This window comes from Hemiscyllium ocellatum, chromosome 42, assembly GCF_020745735.1.
Source record: "Hemiscyllium ocellatum isolate sHemOce1 chromosome 42, sHemOce1.pat.X.cur, whole genome shotgun sequence".
Lineage (NCBI taxonomy): Eukaryota > Metazoa > Chordata > Chondrichthyes > Orectolobiformes > Hemiscylliidae > Hemiscyllium > Hemiscyllium ocellatum.
Window position 1 is genome coordinate 12,984,773 of NC_083442.1, and position 18,129 is coordinate 13,002,901.

The following is an 18,129-nucleotide window of genomic DNA, read 5'->3' on the forward strand; positions in this document are numbered from 1 at the left end:
TGCAAGGGCCACGCTTACAGACTCAGCTAGCCTGCATTTGGGGTCCTGAGTATAGAGGAGCAGTGAATACAGAATCAAAAGATGCATTTCACTGCTTCACCTGGACCCAGCTTTCAGAGACCCTTATAAAGGCAAGAAGGGAGGTGACCACTGGACTAGGCTGCATCTACCTGACTGCAGGAGAAGGACAGGGTGCTGGGGCTGGTGGAGACATTGTGGGGGGAATGGGTCCCTCAGAATTCTGATAGGAGAGGGCTTGGAAAGACGTCTCTGCTGGTCACAGTCCACCGGAGGGTGACAGAAACCGTACATGGTAGCCACTGTGGTGGAACGGAGGGCAAATACTCACAGATCAGGGAGGGGTGAGTGAAAGAGTGGACACAGGACAAACACGGGGTCACAGGAGAGCTGATATAGTAGAGTGGGCACAGTGCAGAGTCTAGCAACTAGATTAAGCATCTCAAGACTGGACATCCATGAGGCACTGTGGGCCATCAACAGCAGCCGAACTGTACTCCATTAAAATCTGTAACCTCATGGCTTGGCATATTTCCCCACTCAATCATTACCATCAAACCAGGGGATCAACCCTGGTTCAATGGAGAGTGCAGGAGGACATACCAGGAGCAGTGCCAGGTATAACTAAAGATGAGGTGTCAACCTGGTGAAGCCACCAAACAGGACTAATTGCATGCCAAGTAGCATAAGCAGTAAGGTGATAGATAGAGCTAGGTAATCTCACAACCAACGGATCAGATCTCAACCATACAATCCTGCCACATTCAGCCAGGAACAGTGGTGGACAATTAATCAACTCACTGGTGGGGGGAAGCTTCACAAATATCCTCATCCTCAATGATGGAAGAGTCTTGCACATTAGATAATCCATCTTGGCCTCCTCCAATGGTCCCCAACATCACAGATACACGATATGAAGATACTGGATACTGCAAAGGCTATGGGCCCTGACAACATTCCAGCAATAACACTGAAGACTTGTGCTTCAGAACTTGCCGCTCCCCTAGCCAAGCTGTTCCAGTACAGTTACAACACTGGCATCTCCCCAACAATGTGGAAAATTGCCTGAGTCTGTCCTGTGCATAAAAAGTAGGACAAATCCAACCTGGCCAATTACTGCCCCTTCAGTTTACTCTCCATCATCAGTAAAGTCAACCTCATTACAGCCTTGGTTCAAACATGGAGACAACAGAGCTGAATTTCAGAGGCAACGTCAGAGTGACAGCCTTTGACATCAAAGCTGTATTCAACTGAGTGGAGCCTGGCAAAAATGTAATTAATGGGTATCGGGGGCAAACTCTCCATTGGTTAGAGTCATACCTGACACATAGGAAGATGGTTGTGGTTATTGGAGGCCTGTCATCTCAGCTCCAGGACATCTCTGCAGGAGTTTCTCAGGATAGTGCACCAGGCCCAAGCAGCTTCAATTGCTTCAATGACCTTCGCTCCTTCATAAGCTCGGAAGTGGGAATATTCACCAACGATTGCACCATTAACGGCTCCTCAGACACAAAGCAGCAAGACTTGGACAATGTCCAGATTAGGGTTGGCAAGTGACAAGAAGCATTTGTACCCCACAAATGCCAGCCAACGACCATCACCAATAAGAAACAATCTAACCACTGCCCCTTGACATTCAATGGTATTACGGTTGTTGGACCCCCACTATTAACATATTGGGAGTTACCATTGACTGGAAAGTCAACTGGATTAACCATGTAAATACCGTGGCTACAAGAGCTGGTCAGAGACTAGGAATCCTGCAGCGATTAACTCACTTCCAACTCCCCAAAGCCTGTCCACCATCTACAAGGCACAAGTCAGGAGTGTGATGGAACACTCCCCACTTGCCTGGATGGGGGCATCCCCTACAATACAAGAAGCTTGACACCATCCAGGACAAAGCAGCACTTGAGTGGCACCACATGCACAAACATCCAGTGATACTTGGTAGCAGCAGTGTGTACTATCTACAAGATATTCTGCAGATATTAACCAAAGTTCCTTAGACCAGTGGTTCCCAACATTTTCAAAATCAAGGCACACTTCAATGAGATAATCAAATTCACGGCAACCCTACTTTTTCCAGCTGTCCAAGGATGGTGCCAAATCTCCTTGCAAATGTAATAGCCGAAGTGTGCATCTGCATGGTTCAGGGAGCTCCTGCGCAAGCAGCCGATCCGGACCCCTGATGGGAGCAGATGCTGCCGTCACTAACAGGCACCGAGGCTCTTGAGGCACAGACACAGCCTCAGGTAAAGTGGGACTGCGTCCTGATAGTTTCAAGGTGCTCTCCTCACCTTGGTGGGATGCACTGGTTGAAGACCACTGACTCAGACAGCATCTTCCAAACCCACAACGACTTCCATCTAGAAAGACAAAAGGCTGGAGATACATGGGAACATCACCCCCTGCAAGTTCCCATCCAAGTGCCTCACCATCCTGACTTAGAACAGTACAAGCTCTCGAAATATATCACTGTTTCTTCACTGTCGCTGGGTCAACCCACAGCACATAGACTGTAGCAGGTCAAGCAGGCAGCTCATCACTACTTTCTCACAGGCAGCTGGGGATGGACAATAAACAGTGTAGCGACTGGTACATCCCATGACAAAAGGCATCGACTCTTTCACCCCACATCGACAGGAATTTCGCCCTGAGCTAGGAGTTGGTTTTCTATTCTGCACACATCCCAGAATGCATCAGGTTAATGGAGATCTCTAACAATAGCTTTGGTAGAAATATTTCTTGGATTACATTGAGCTGTCAACTCGACGTGAAATGTCACCATGTTTCTTGGGCAGATCACATTTAAAGGTTTCCCACCAAGAATGGGCCAACTCAGAAACGCTGTTTTTAAAACAGCATCACAGTCACTTTGCCATTCATTCAGAAGCAGTCCATTTTCTACTCTGATTCAGATTACTATCTGAAACACTCTCAGATGCGACCTATGTGGACTTCAGTAAGATGTTCCACAAGGTTCCCCATGGGAGACTGGTTAGCAAGGTTAGATCTCATGGAATACAGGGAGAACTAGCCATTTGGATACAGAACTGGCTCAAAGGTAGAAGACAGAGGGTGGTGGTGGAGGGTTGTTTTTCAGACTGGAGGCCTGTGACCAGTGGAGTGCCACAAGGATCAGTGCTGGGTCCACTACTTTTTGTCATTTACATAAATGATTTGGATGCGAGCATAAGAGGTACAGTTAGTAAGTTTGCAGATGACACCAAAATTGGAGGTGTAGTGGACAGTGAAGAGGATTGCCTCAGATTACAACAGGATCTTGACCAGATGGGCCAATGGGCTGAGAAGTGGCAGATGGAGTTTAATTCAAATAAATGCGAGGTGCTGCATTTTGGGAGAGCAAATCTTAGCAGGACTTATACACTTAATGGTAAGGTCCTAGGGAGTGTTGCTGAACAAAGAGACCTTGGAGTGCAGGTTCATAGCTCCTTGAAAGTGGAGTCGCAGGTAGATAGGATAGTGAAGAAGGCGTTTGGTATGCTTTCCTTTATTGGTCAGAGTATTGAGTACAGAGGGCGGCACGGTGGCACAGTGGTTAGCACTGCTGCCTCACAGCGCCAGGGACCTGGGTTCAATTCCCACCTCAGGCGACTGACTGTGTGGAGTTTGCACGTTCTCCCCGTGTCTGCGTGGGTTTCCTCCGGGTGCTCCGGTTTCCTCCCACAGTCCAAAGATGTGCGGGTCAGATGAATTGGCCATGCTAAATTGCCCATAGTGTTAGGTAAGGGGTATGGGTGGGTTGCGCTTCGGCGGGTCGGTGTGGACTTGTTGGGCCGAAGGGCCTGTTTCCACACTGTAAGTAATCTAAAAATTTCAGGAGTTGGGAGGTCATGTTGCGGCTATTCAGGACATTGGTTAGGCCACTGTTGGAATATTGCGTGCAATTCTGGTCTCCTTCCTATCGGAGGACCAAAGGATCTGTTTCCATGCTGTACATCTCTATAACTCTATGACTCTATTAGCTGATCAATTCCCATCCTGTCTCTCATTCTCAATCCTTCTTCTTAATGTATTAAACACGAGAATTTATTTTCAGCTTTGCCCTGAATCATTTCTGTTTAACCTTGCTCATTAATCTGTTATCTTCTCTTACACTTGCCTCCCCCCATACATCTTCTTTAAAACTCTATCTCATCCAACTTCAGTCATCTCTGTCACTCCTCTTTCTCTCGAATATAAGGCCAGGTGAGTGTACAGATTGGCACCGTGCCCACACCTTGGAGCCAGACACACTGGGTTCAAATCTAGATTAGATTAGATTAATTACTTACAGTGTGGAAAGAGGCCCTTCGGCCCAACAAGTCCTCATCGACCCGCCGAAGCACAACCCACCCAGACCCATTCCCCTAAATTTACCCCTTCACCTAACACTACGGGCAATTTAGCATGACCAATTCACCTAACCTGCACATTCTTGGATCGTGGGAGGAAACCGGAGCACCCGGAGGAAACCCACACAGACACGGGGAGAATGTGCAAAACTCCACACAGAGAGTCGCCTGAGGCGGGAATTGAACCCGGGTCTCTGGCGCTGTGAGGCAGCAGTGCTAACCACTGTGCCACCATGCCGCCCACGAATGGCATTTGGAGAAAGGAAGATGGTCGAATGGAGAGATATTTCAAGGCTGATCGTGATAGATCTGTGATTCACATGGGAGTCTAATGTTTGGGGCAGCGACAGGGCAGTGGAATCAAGACCTCAGTCAGTTCAATAATTGCATTAATAAGTGAAGCAGGTTCCAAACATCCTACTTCTGCACCGACTGCATCTTTGTTTTTCTCATTCATTCGTGTGATGTGGGTGTCACGGGTAAATATTGCTCAGGGACAGTCAAGAGTCAATCACATAGCCGAGAGTCTGGACTAACACGTAGTCCAGACCAGGTAAGGAACAGCAGTTTCCTTCAGGAAAGGACATTATTGAACCCGGTGGGTTTTTCTGACCACGGTTTCATGGTCCTCATTAGATTCTTTCAGATTTTTATCTGTCATGGCAACCCAGGACCACAGAACATCACCTGGGTTTCTGGGTCCTTTCCCTGCTACCACAGGAACTGTAAAACCTGTGCCCACACCTCCTCCCTCACCTCTATCCAAGGCCCTAAAGGAGCCTTCCACATCCAAAGTTTTACCTGCACATCCACTAATATCATTTATTGTATCCATTGCTCTCGATGCGGTCTCCTCTACATTGGGGAGACTGGACGCCTCCTAGCAGAGCGCTTTAGGGAACATCTCCAGGACACCCGCACCAATCAACCACACCACCCCGTGGCCCAACATTTCAACTCTCCCTCCCACTCTGCCGAGGACATGGAGGTCCTGGGCCTCCTTCACCACCGCTCCCTCACGACCAGACGCTTGGAGGAAGAACGCCTCATCTTCTGCCTCGGAACACTTCAACCCCAGGGCATCAATGTGGACATCAACAATTTCCTCATTTCCCCTTCCCCCACTTCACCCTCGTTCCAAACTTCCAGCTCAGCACTGTCCCCATGACTGATCCTACCTGCCTATCTTCTTTTCCACCTATCCACTCCACCCTCCTCTCTGACCTATCACCTTCATCCCCTCCCCCACTCACCTATTGTACTCTATGCTACTTTCTCCCCAGCCCCACCCTCCTCTAGCTTATCTCTCTGGGTTAATAGTCTAGCGACCATATCGCTATGGCATCATTTCCCCTCTTCGTTTGTTCTCCATCTGATCTCCCTAAATGCCTTAGGGGTATGTGCCAGTGATGGAAATTGGCTGCACTGGGATCTTGGCTTGCCCTCACTCTGTTTGTCAAAGATTCACTCACACCAGCATAGCTTTAGTATTGGAATATGTCAGGATGCACACGTCAGGGTGAATTCTACACCAGATTTAAAATCTCATTCATGGAGAGATGGGTGTTGCCGGCTGGGTTAGTATTTTAATCCAACGTTAACTGCTAATGGGAAGGCAGTTATCGAGAGACATTAACACAGAGCGTCCCCTCTTCCTGGCAAACTCAACACTTTAGCCACTGAGGCAGCCATCTCTCACCTTTGACACGATAAAAGCTTAAAAACAAATTGTTAGTTCCGTTGTTCAGTCTCTGCACAAGGGCCTGTGCCTGAACCTACAGAGAGCGGACCAACTCGTCCTATTTACACACATAGCTGCTGGGGAGGGAGTTCAGGATTCTCAACAGCTGATGTTCAGGGAACAGAGACTTTGCAGAAATTCTTTATTTACATAGCCCCCTTTATGACCTCAGTCAGCCTGCCCTAAAGTGCTGGACAGCCGCAAAGTAGACGCAAGACAGAGCAGGTTACAGAAGCAATTTTTTTTAAAAAATCAACTGCAATAGTACAGAGCTGTTAAAAAAAATCCATCTGCTGATTTCTAAATACAATATTTAGCCTTCAACAATGGTGTCTCTGGACACCAGGGTCTTGTGAGCTGATTGTACAGAGGGGTGGAACTGGTATCTCAGCCACAATGTTAGGAAGTGCTCAGACTTGCACAATCCAACAGCTTTGCTGAGGTGGAGAAAAGTGCCTTCTCTTCCAGGCACACCTTCCTACTTTGCAACTCATTTTCAGTGTCTTGTGAGCACAAGCCCGTTGGAAGTTTGACTGATGCTGGTGTTTGTGGTTCTTGTCACTGCTTGCCTCTTAATTCCTTCCATCCTGTTTTCCTCAGAGCTCACACCTCATGCTGGCTAAATCAACAGTCCTCAGGCAGGGAGCCCATGGTGTACCTGTGGCACAGTGTCCAATTCAGGAAGGACACGCAAGGTAACTTACTGGCACAATACCAGGACTAGGGCCTTCCATTACAGAGAGAGAGCAGGGCGGCTGTGCTGAGCTCGGGGAGATTTAATCAAGACTTTCAGAAAGGGTTTTGACAGAATGGATGGAAGAAACTAAATTCCCCAGAATTGTTTTTAACCACTGTTCTAATCCAGTCCCAGGGTTTCTTGCTCCACACTAAATTACCAGAGTGCAGTTAAATGTCAGCCACAATGGGTTTTAGGTGCTATATGCAGGTGGGAACAGGTAATGATGACAGATTTCCTTCTGCAAAGGTTTAGAGTGTATTAGAGAACCATTCATATTAGTGAAGCAGATGGGCGTTTTACAACAATCGGAAAATGTTTAAGCTTTTAACTCCGATTTTTATTGAACTGAAATGTCACCATCTGCTGCGTTGGGATTTGAACACACATCTCCAAAGCATTAGCCCAGGGCTCTGGATTACTAATTTACAACACTCCCACCTCCACCTTCATCTAGAATACAGTATTAGACAGGGTGGTGGAGGCAGGTCTAGGAGTAACTTTTTAAAAGGGAGTTCGACAAATACTCGAACCTGAAAAGAATTGCAGGAGCACAGGGCGGCATGGTGGCACAGTGATTAGCACTGCTGCCTCACAGCGCCTGAGACCTGGGTTCAATTCCCGACTCAGGCGACTGACTGTGTGGAGTTTGCACGTTCTCCCCGTGTCTGCGTGGGTTTCCTCCGGGTGCTCCGGTTTCCTCCCACAGTCCAAAGATGTGCGGGGTCAGGTGAATTAGCCATGCTAAATTGCCCATAGTGTTGGGTAAGGGGTAAATGTAGGGGTATGGGTGGGTTGCGCTTCGGCGGGTCGGTGTGGACTTGTTGGGCCGAAGGGCCTGTTTCCACACTGTAAGATAATCTAATCTAATCTAATCAAGTACAGAGCAGGAGTACAGCACTGGCTCCTTCAGAAAGCCTTCTTCAATACCGCCAGCAGGCCTGAGAGCAGCTGCATTAGGAACTCTATTTCAAAGCAGGGTCCAGGCCTCAGTGCATTGTCGGGCCTTGAGGGGGACAAATTCCACGTAACATTGAGTTAAGGTACTCAGGCATAAATGTGCACAAACCATTGAAGGACAGACAGGGAGAGAATGGTGAATGTCACACACAGGACCCTGGGCTGAATGCATAGAAGCACAGAGAATAAAAGTAGGGAAGTTAGTTTAAACCTGGGTTTAGCCTCAATTGTAGGAATGCATTCAACAGACTGAACCCTTCAGGAAGGATGTCGTGCGGAAAAAGGTTCACAGGAATAGTCCCCGATGGTGGAGGAGTCAAGAACGTGAGGATGTTATAGGATGACCACCTCTTATGTACAGTTACCATGCAGTCAGTCAGAAAAACAACAGAGCCTCACATTGATATAGAACATTACCTCAATCTCAGCACTCGCCGATAGTCTGAAGATCCATCTGGTCACAGCAAGAAAAGGAAGCTAAGTGCAAAGGAGATTAATGGTGAATCAATGAGCCTGGATTTTGATGGAGTGGGCGTGATGTTGATCAGGACCCCTGCTGTAGCTCAGTGGATTCAGGTCATTGGCATCTATCAGGCCAAGCAGACAGGGCTTGGGTTTTACAGCTCAGCATAACACTGACCCTCCGACAGCGCGGCGCTCCCTCTGCGCCGACCCTCCGACAGCGCGGCGCTCCCTCTGCACTGAAAGCCTAACAGGACCCAGGGGCAACTTCAGCTTGTTGTCCTGAGGATCACAGAGAATAGGCAGCTGAATTTGAGCACTTTGCCAATTGATTGGCAAAAGGAGACAGAAATGAGAAACTGATAGAATACATCATTATACCCCTTTAACCTGTTCCATTTTTCGATCACCTTATCACAGAACCACAGTACTGGCTTCCTTGTGCACTGTAACACTCTGTCCATCATGCCTGCACTGATTCTATTCTCTAGTGCCAATCCCCTGCTTTTTCTCCATGTTCCTGCACACCATTTCAATCCACACAATACCCTCTTGAATGCATCAATGCCGCTACATTTCCAGACCCTAACTGCTCGCTGCATGAAAAGGTTGATCTCACATCACCCTCGAGGTAAAAACAATGACTGCAGATGCTGGAAACCAGATTCTGGATCAGTGGTGCTGGAAGAGCACAGCAGTTCAGGCAGCATCCAACGAGCAGCGAAATCGACGTTTCGGGCAAAACCCCTTCCTCACATCACCCTCGCTTAGTTTGCGAATCACTAACTCGGTGTCCTTTTTTCCACTTACCCATCTTTAACGTTTCTTCTTAACCCATTTTTGCCTGTTTTTTCCATTGACCCATCTTTGGACTAGTGCTTAAAATATCTCTGCTGTTCAGGGATGTTCAAAGAGTAGAGGTGAGCTTTAAAACAGCTTAAAATCTTTCAACAGTAATTCATCTTGAGCTGGGGTGCAAAGTATTCAGTGGCTCACTCCCAGCCTTAATGTGCTCCCAGTCAATGGACAGGTTTGTAACAGGCAATGAACGTGGTCTGTATCATTTTTTTTGGTGTACATTAGTCATCTGTTCACAAAAATCGCTGTGGATGGACATTGGTTTTCCCATTGTTTCATGTCAAGACCATTCGTGAAACACATGGGAATAAACAAATCATTGATCCTGCTCGATCTAAATGATTAGATTAGATTACTTACAGTGTGGAAACAGGCCCTTCGGCCCAACAAGTCCACACCGACCCGCCGAAGCGCAACCCACCCATACCCCTACATTTACTCCTTATCTAACACTACGGGCAATTTAGCATGGCCAATTCACCTGACCCGCACATCTTTGGACTGTGGGAGGAAACCGGAGTGCCCAGAGGAAACCCACGCAGACACGGGGAGAATGTGCAAACTCCACACAGTCAGTCGCCTGAGTTGGGAATTGAACCCAGGTCTCTGGCGCTGTGAGGCAGCAGTGCTAACCACTGTGCCACCATGCCGCCCATGAATGCAAAGTCAAAAATCACACAACAGCAGGTTATTGTCCAACAGGTTCATTTGGAAGCACTAGATTTCAGAGCGCTGCTCCTTCATCAGGTGGTTGTGGAGTATGAGATCATAAAACATAAACTTTTGCTATAAATTGTATAATATGATGTAACTAAAATTATATATTGAAAAAGACCTGGATTGTTTGTTAAGTTTCTCAGCTTTTAGAATGAATCTAAATACAACTTGCTTTGTCCCCCATCTGCTGTAAGATAGTCAATTGTTTCACCTGGTTAAAAAGTCAGAGGTTTTAAGAATTTGTGACCATATAACCAGACGAAGGTAAAGGGAAAATGTTCAGAGTGGATTCAAAGAATTGTCAAAGTAGTTGCAACAGAAAGAAACTGCTGCAGAAAATGGCGCTATTGGCATCTGTACCCATTTCTGAAACAAAAGATTTGACCTGCTCCAGAGCCAAATGGTTTTCACAACAGGCTGCTAACTGGTCACAAATCTTCAACCGAGCGGGTTCATGCAGTGACTGAGCTAAGAGACCCACAAAACGTCAGGAGATAAGACAAGAACAATATCCATGAGGATTGAGTTTAGAGAGGCCTCTACTAATTAACACATTAGTTCCAGACAGAGACAGGAAAAATCACCGGGTGATACAGCAGCCAGGGAGACCATTGTACCAGACCCGCCTGACAATCACAAGCAAAGGCTGTCTTAAGAATTCCAGTATGTTCAGTCATCCAAGACCAAATAGAGTCTGCCACATGCTGTAAACTATTGCCTGATGGGATACGTTTGATGATTTGTTTATGCTTAATAAATTCTCCGAAATTGCTACAAGTTATTCTGTCGACTTCCTTCACCAAGTCCAAGAATCCAGAGATCAGTTTGATCACCCCCTGACCCATAGAATCCCTACAGTGCAGATAGAGGCCATTCAGCCCATCAACTCCACACCAACCTCCCAAGAGCATCTCACCTCCACCCTGCCCGCCCCACATCCATCCTATCCCTGTAACCCTGCATTTCCCATGGCTAACCCACCTCGCCTGCACAACACAGGTCAATTTAACACGGCTAATTCACTGAACCCACAGATCTTTGTACTGTGGGAGGAAACCAGAGCACTGAAAGGGTGCCCACACAGACGCAGGGAGAATGGCTGTGTGAAGTTACCACAGTCACCCAAGGTTGGCATCGAACCCAGTTGCTGTGAGGCAACAGTGCTAACCACTGAGTCAATGTGCCTCTATGAATCTCAAGAGACCATAATAAAGACAAATTTCCTGGATGCAACTTTGCTTGCTGAGCTGAAAGGTTCATTTTCAGACATTTTGTCACCATACTAGGTAACATTAGTGATAATTAGAGAGGAGCTGGAAAATGCCTAATGAAGGGCTCCTGATGAAACGTCGATTTTCCTGCTCCTCAGATGCTGCCTGACCTGCTGTGCTTTTCCAGCACCACTCTACTCTTGACTACAATCTCCAGCATCTGCAGTCCTCACTTTCGCCTAACATCATCAGTGAGTCTCTGGTGAAGCACTGGTGTTATGACCCACTTTCTATCTGTGTTTAGGTCTCCTTGGGTTAGTGATGCCATTTCCTGTGGTGATGTCATTTCCTGTTCTTTTTCTCAGAGGATGCTAAATGTCAATGTTTTGTTGACAGAGTTCCAGAATTGCCATGCTTCTAATTCTCGTGCGTATCTCTGTTTGGCTTGTCCTAGGATGGATGCGTTGTCCCAGTTGAAGTGGTGTCCTTCGTCATCCATGTGTAGGGATACTGGTGAGAGTGGGTCATGTCTTTTTGTGGCTAGTTGATGTTCATGTATCCTGGTGGCTAGATTTCTGCCTGTCACTGTTCTTGCAAGGATGTTCTTGTGTCACCTCACTGATGATGTTACCTAGTATGATGACGAAACGTCTGAAAACGAATCTTCCAGCTCAATGCACAAACTTACACCCAGAACCTCAACCTCCGCTACAAATCTTCTCCAAATAAGCTTCCTGGTTAACTTCTGTCATTCTGATTTGCCTGCACTGTGCCTCAATGTTACCCAATACTCCAGGACATGTTACGAGCAGAGGCTACAGGAATCAATGATAATGTTGGTGTGGGCAGTAGGAACTCTAGGGAGTGATAGGTCAAGAACAGGTTAAACCCTTTAGCTAATGTGAGTGTGGAGCACCCCCAGACAGGTCTAAATGGGCCAGAAATGGAACAAACAAACTGCACTTAAATCAAATTCTCTCAAGCTGGTTTATTGTGACATCAGTGTTACTTATTCTAAAGTTCAAATTTTTTTTAACCATTACATTTACTATGTCATTGAAAGAGTCTCTTAGTTACTCCAAAGTAGTAACTAATCCTCAATGCAGAACCCCACTCTGCCCTCTCAGTCCCTGTCCTGAAGTGTATTGATTCTGTTGTACAAAGCCAATCTCAATCCTTGGCTCTGCTATTGACAGGGGGCGGTAAGGAGAGGGTTCCGATTCAGGGCTTTTCACTGGGAAGTGCGGGAGGGGAATCCTGTGTATGGTGATGGCGTCTGATGACGTGGGGAGTTTGGCGTCTGATGACGTGCGGAGTTTGGGACTGTCTGTGGGGGTGGATGAGTGGGGTTACGGTCATGCTACTCCTTGTCCTTAAGCAACACTGAAGGGAGACTCGGCTTCTCCCCAAAAGCAGTTCACCTCTGTTCAGTACCTGTGACCAGTATTGATCACCTTATTTAAATAGGGTTGTAAATGTGTAATTCAGAGAGAACTTCTCAGGCTGCACAGGGAGCTGGTCATAGACTCAAACAGCACAAAAACAGATCCTTCGGTCCAACCAGTCCACACCAACCATGTTCCCAAACCAAACTAGTCCCATTTCCCTGCCTTTGGCCTATATCCCACAAAGCCATTTCTATTTCTGTGTTTATCCGAATGTTTGTAAATGTTGTAACTGTACCCACATCCACCACTTCCTCTGGCAGTACATTCTGCACACTAACTATTCTGTGATTAAAAAACTTGCCCTTCATGTCTTTTTTATAATCTTTCTCCTCACACTTTAAAAAGGTGTCCCTTAATTTTGAGCTTCTCCACCCCAGGGAAAAGCCCTTTGCTAATCACCTTATCTATGCCCATGTGACGCAAGGCCTGATGGGACAGACTTGGATTCGCTGGAGATTAAGCAGCTACTTTAATAAGACATAAATATTCTGAGGGACATTGGCATACTGGATAGGAAGGGAATACAGAAAATTCGAGAACTACGTGTCACAGTTTAAAAATAAGGAGTCTTTAAGACAGAGAGGAGGAGAAATATTTTCTCACATCAGGTAGAGACATCTATAAAACTCCATGCAAGGACTGCCACAAACACTACGTAGGACAAACAGGAAGAAAGTTAGCCACCAGGATACATGAACACCAGCTAGCCACAAAAAGACACGACCCCCTCTCCTTCATAGCCCTACACACGGATGAAAAAAACCACCATTTTGACTGGGACAACACATGTATCCTGGCACAGGCTAAGCAAAGACATGCCAGAGAATTCCTAGAGGCCTGGCACTCCAACCACAATGCCATAAACAAACACACAGATCTAGATGCCATCTATCAACCCCTCAGAAAACAAGCAGGAAATGACATCACCACAAAACCTCAGGAACCGCATCCAGGAGAAAGATAAAAATAGAAAGCAGGAGACAACAGCTTCGCTTCACTTGGAGGTCACCACTGATGATGTTACCTAGCCAGGTAATGAAACATCTGGATATCAAACCTACAGCTCAGTGAGCAAACCTACACCCTAAACCTCAACCTGAGCTACAAACCTTGCGTAGAGACATTGGGTCCAGTATCTAGGAAGGCACTGGATCCAGAATCCTGAATATTTTTAAAGCAGAGTCATAGAGCTGTACAGCATGGAAACAGGCCCTTCGGTCCAACTCGTCCATGCCGACCAGATATCCCAACCAAATCTAGTCCCATTTGCCAGCATTTAGCCCATATCCCTCCAAAGCCTTCCTATTCACAGATGCATTTTAAAATATTGAAATTGTACCAGCCTCCACCACTTCCTCTGGCAGCTCATTCCATACATGCACCACCTTCTGTCTGAGAAAGTTGTCCCTTAGGTCCCTTTTAAATCTTTCCCCTCTCGGCTTAAACCTATGCCCTCTAGTTCTGGACTCCCCCACCCCAGGAAAAAGATCTGGTCTATTCATCCTATCCATGCGCCTCCATAATTTTATAAACCTCTATAAGGTCACCCCTCAGCCTCTGACGCTCCAGGGAAAGCAGCCCCAGCCTGTTCAGCCTCTCCCTGTAGCTCAAATCCTCCGACCCTGGCAACATCCTTGTAGATCTTTTCTGAACTCTTTCAAGTTTCACACCCTCCTTCCAATAGCAGAGAGACCAGAATTGCACACAGTATTCCAAAAGTGGCCTTACCAATGTCCTGTACAGTCGCAACATGTGCCCCCCCGCATTCCCCCCCCAACGCCTATATTTAATACTCTGACCATTGAAGGAAAGCATTCTAAATGCCTTCTTCACTAAATCAGAGGTAGTCAGATTATTGATGGGGAAGGGGGTGAAAGGTGGGAATGTGGAGTTATCGAGTTAACTATGATCATATTGAAAAGCAGAGCAAGCTTGAGGAGCTGAGTGACCTCCTGCTGAGTGGTCGTTTCGTATAGAATCCCTACAGTGTGGAAACAGGCCCTTCAGCCCAACACTGATCCTCCAGAGACTAACCCAGCCAGACCCATTCCCCCCTACCCTACTCTATGTTTACCTCTGATCAGTTCACCTAGCCTACACATCCCTGAACACTACAGGCAATCTAGCATGGCCAATTCACCTATCATACACATCTTTGGACAGTGGGAAGAAAGCGGAACACCCAGAGAAAACCCATGCGGACACGGAGAGAATGTGCAAACTCCACACAGACCGTCACCAAAGGCTGGAATCAAACCCGGGTCCCTAGCGCTGTGAGACAACAGTGCTAACCACTGAGCCACCGTGCCACCCCTTTAGCATTCCTTGAGGCCTGGGAAACCCAGTCAGCCTGTTAATCCCGAAAAACAGGTTAAAGCAGAGCCAATCTGACTGAAATATTGCAGTTACCTCCGTGCATCGAGGAAACTAAGAGTTCTGGAATGTTAACATCTGTCCACTGACCAAAACGGAGAAACCTCACCTGGACCATCCAGTTAATACAGAGACTACTCAGGTCAGAGACTCGCAATCCTGCAGAGAGTAACTCCTTCCATCCCTGACTCCCCAAAGCCTGTCCACCACCTGCTGCACCCCATTTCAAGACTGACACTAAGACCTGAGTGAGAATGTTGGGATGGGCGGCTGAGGGCTGATTGTGAGGTGGGATGGCAGAGGCCTGGGAAGTGGCTGTGTGCAACAGAAACACAGCTTCACAGCCTGCCAGCCCAGGATCGCAGCTCGCAATCCTCACTTTGGGAAGTCCTGATCCAGGAATGGGTCTCAAATACTCCCAACTAACCCCACCACCGTGTGGTCAAACACTTCAACTCCCCCTCCCCCTCCCCCTCCCCCTCCATCAAGGTCATGCAGGTCCTAGGCCTTCTCCATAGCCACTCCCTAACTACCTGACGCCTGGAGGAAGAACGCCTCATCTTCCGTCTCGGGACCCTCCAACCCCAGAGCATCAATGTGGATTTCACCAGTTTCCTCATTTCCCCTCCCCCTCCACCTTATCCCAGCTCCAACCTTCCAGCTTAGCACCATCCTCATGACATGTCCTACCTGTCCATCTTCCTTCCACCCTCCTCTCTGACCTATCACTCTCACCCCCACCTCCATCCACCTATTGCACTCGTTGTTACCTTCTCCCCAGCCCCACCTCGTCCCATTTATCTCTCCACCCAGGAGTCTTCCAGCCTCATTCCTGATGAAGGGCTTTTGCCCGAATCATCAATTCTCCTGCTCCTCGGATGCTGCCTGACCTGCTGTGCTTTTCCAGCATCACTCTCTCGACTCTGATCTCCAGCACCTACAGACCTCACTTTTGCTCTCAAATACTGCCTTCTCCAGCACCACCCCACCCCCACACCATTCAACCTTCATTTCATATTTAAAATCTGTTCTGATCTTACTTGCATGGGTTCTAATTTATCCTGTCCCAGCCCAATTGGATTAATCTGTACAAAATTGTGATAATTAAAGTTCTTTAGCTAAAAATAAAACCTTTAAAAATAGCAATATCCCCATTCTGTCTGTCTCTGTTTGATCCATATGGCTCCTGTCTGTCTCAGAGACACACATTGGCCTCACCTGGTGAATATTCCTGGGCTAGATTCTCCCATTTGTCAGAATGTAGACATTGAAAAGCCCCTTTATTCTCCCGAGTGACATAGCAGCCGCTGAAGCTGCCTCATGTACACCATGTTTCAGCTCCATGTTTACCTTTTCGAACTGTCCACCATCACATGATGCCTATTACACAACAAGTCCTGATCGACAGAACTGTCTGTTGATTAAAATGCCTTTTGTCTATCACGGCAATGTTGAGAGGAAGGCAGAGAGATATTAAAGGGCGAATTGTTTCCACTAGACACACATCCTCCTCCACAGGCCCAGAAAACATTGCAGAAACAAACCACTGTGTGAAATGTTGTTAGATCAAAATGTTCCCTTTTGAAAGCAGTATCCAGAGGAGACACAGTTATACAGAAAACCTCTGACAGCTCGCCTCAAACAGGTCAAAAATAGACCAAACACCCCCACCACCCCCTCCCCATCCACAGGCTCTTTACTGTCTGTGTCATGTCACGTTGCTTAAAAGGGGAAAACAGTCTGGAGAAAAGTTTCAATTTGCTGATTATTTCAGTCTCAGCCTGACCCTAAAAACAGCTGTAAGTTTGAACTGGCTGTAAGAACAGCCTACCATCTAAACTCACCGAGGTAGCCATCAACACACACACACACAGATACACACACAGGCGCGCGCACACACACAGGCACAGATACACAACACAACACACACACACAGATACACACAGATACACACCACACACAGGATACAACATGCACACACAGAATACACAATGCACACACAGATACAACACACACATACACAGGATACACAATACACACACAGGCAACACACACACACAGTTGAAAATGTGTTGCTGGTTAAAGCACAGCAGGTCAGGCAGCATCCAAGGAATAGGAAATTCGATGTTTCGGGCATAAGCCCTTCATCAGGAATGAATGAAGGGCTTATGCCCGAAACGTCGAATTTCCTATTCCTTGGATGCTGCCTGACCTGCTGTGCTTTAACCAGCAACACATTTTCAACTGTGATCTCCAGCATCTGCAGACCTCATTTTTTAACACACACACACACGATACACAATACACACACAGGCACACACAGAGATACACAGATACACAACCCACACACACACAGATACAACACACATACACAGGATACACACATACACAGGATACACAACATACACAGAGATACAACAAGGGCAGGAAGTTCCCAGCTGGCACTCACCTGTGGCTGCTGTGTCTAGCTTTTAGTGCAGTCATTCCATAATCTTCGAACGCACCAAATTGTTTTTTAAAAGAAGCCAGTCAGTAGGAGTTAGAGACAGCACTATGTAGTCGGAGTTGAGGCAGGGTGTGGTTACAGAAAATATTCAGACACGTTTAAATCCGGTAGAGAGGACCTCCCACACACCAGACCTGCAAACATGATACTGTAATAGCTCAGCGCACCTTGTCAACCTAGCAACTGCTGTAGGAGGGGAGGGAGGCGAGAGGAAAAGCTCACGTTTCAAAGGGGGAAGTGGCTTAGAATTGAATGAGAAGGGGGAGGGGGTGAGAGAAAGAGGAAGAGGCAGCTTTTCGTGACGAGAGAGAGATCCCAGTGAGAAGGCTTTTTTGTTCACGGAAGGAAGGGTGGACCCGGGCCAAGAAAACAACTCGCACAAACATCCTGAGTGCAGTTAGCAACAAATTAACCCAGTCTGAAGCTGGAGTTATACTGGGGCTGGGGGGCACTGAGGCAGTTCCCTCAAGCAGAAACCTCAGGGAAGAAGGTGGGGGCTAACTCCTGAGGCTCCCTCAGAGTGAAATATTAAGTAACCCCCCACCCTAGAGCTGTGGATGCTGTAAATCAGAGACAAAACAAGAAGTTGCTGGAAAAGCTCAGCAGGTCTGGCAGCATCTGTGGAGAGAAAGCAGAGCTAACATTTAGAATCTGGATGTTTTCCCTCAGAGTGAGCCTCCTGGTGTGTTCATTGACCCCGAGATCAAACCCTGTGTGACATCTCTTCAAAACAGAGAGAAA

At 47.2% G+C, this 18,129-nt stretch overlaps 1 protein-coding gene across 1 annotated transcript in view; it reads right to left on the bottom strand.

Annotated features, from left to right (window-relative positions):
- Positions 1 to 17,632, bottom strand: part of gramd2aa (GRAM domain containing 2Aa) — a 62,078-nt gene extending 44,446 nt beyond the window's left edge. The window contains exon 1 of the mRNA XM_060853717.1: positions 17,332 to 17,632. Within this exon, the coding sequence (XP_060709700.1) occupies positions 17,332 to 17,366 (35 nt within the window). The 5' untranslated portion in view covers positions 17,367 to 17,632. The remainder of the gene's footprint in view (positions 1 to 17,331) is intronic.
- Positions 17,633 to 18,129: the final 497 nt, after the last annotated feature.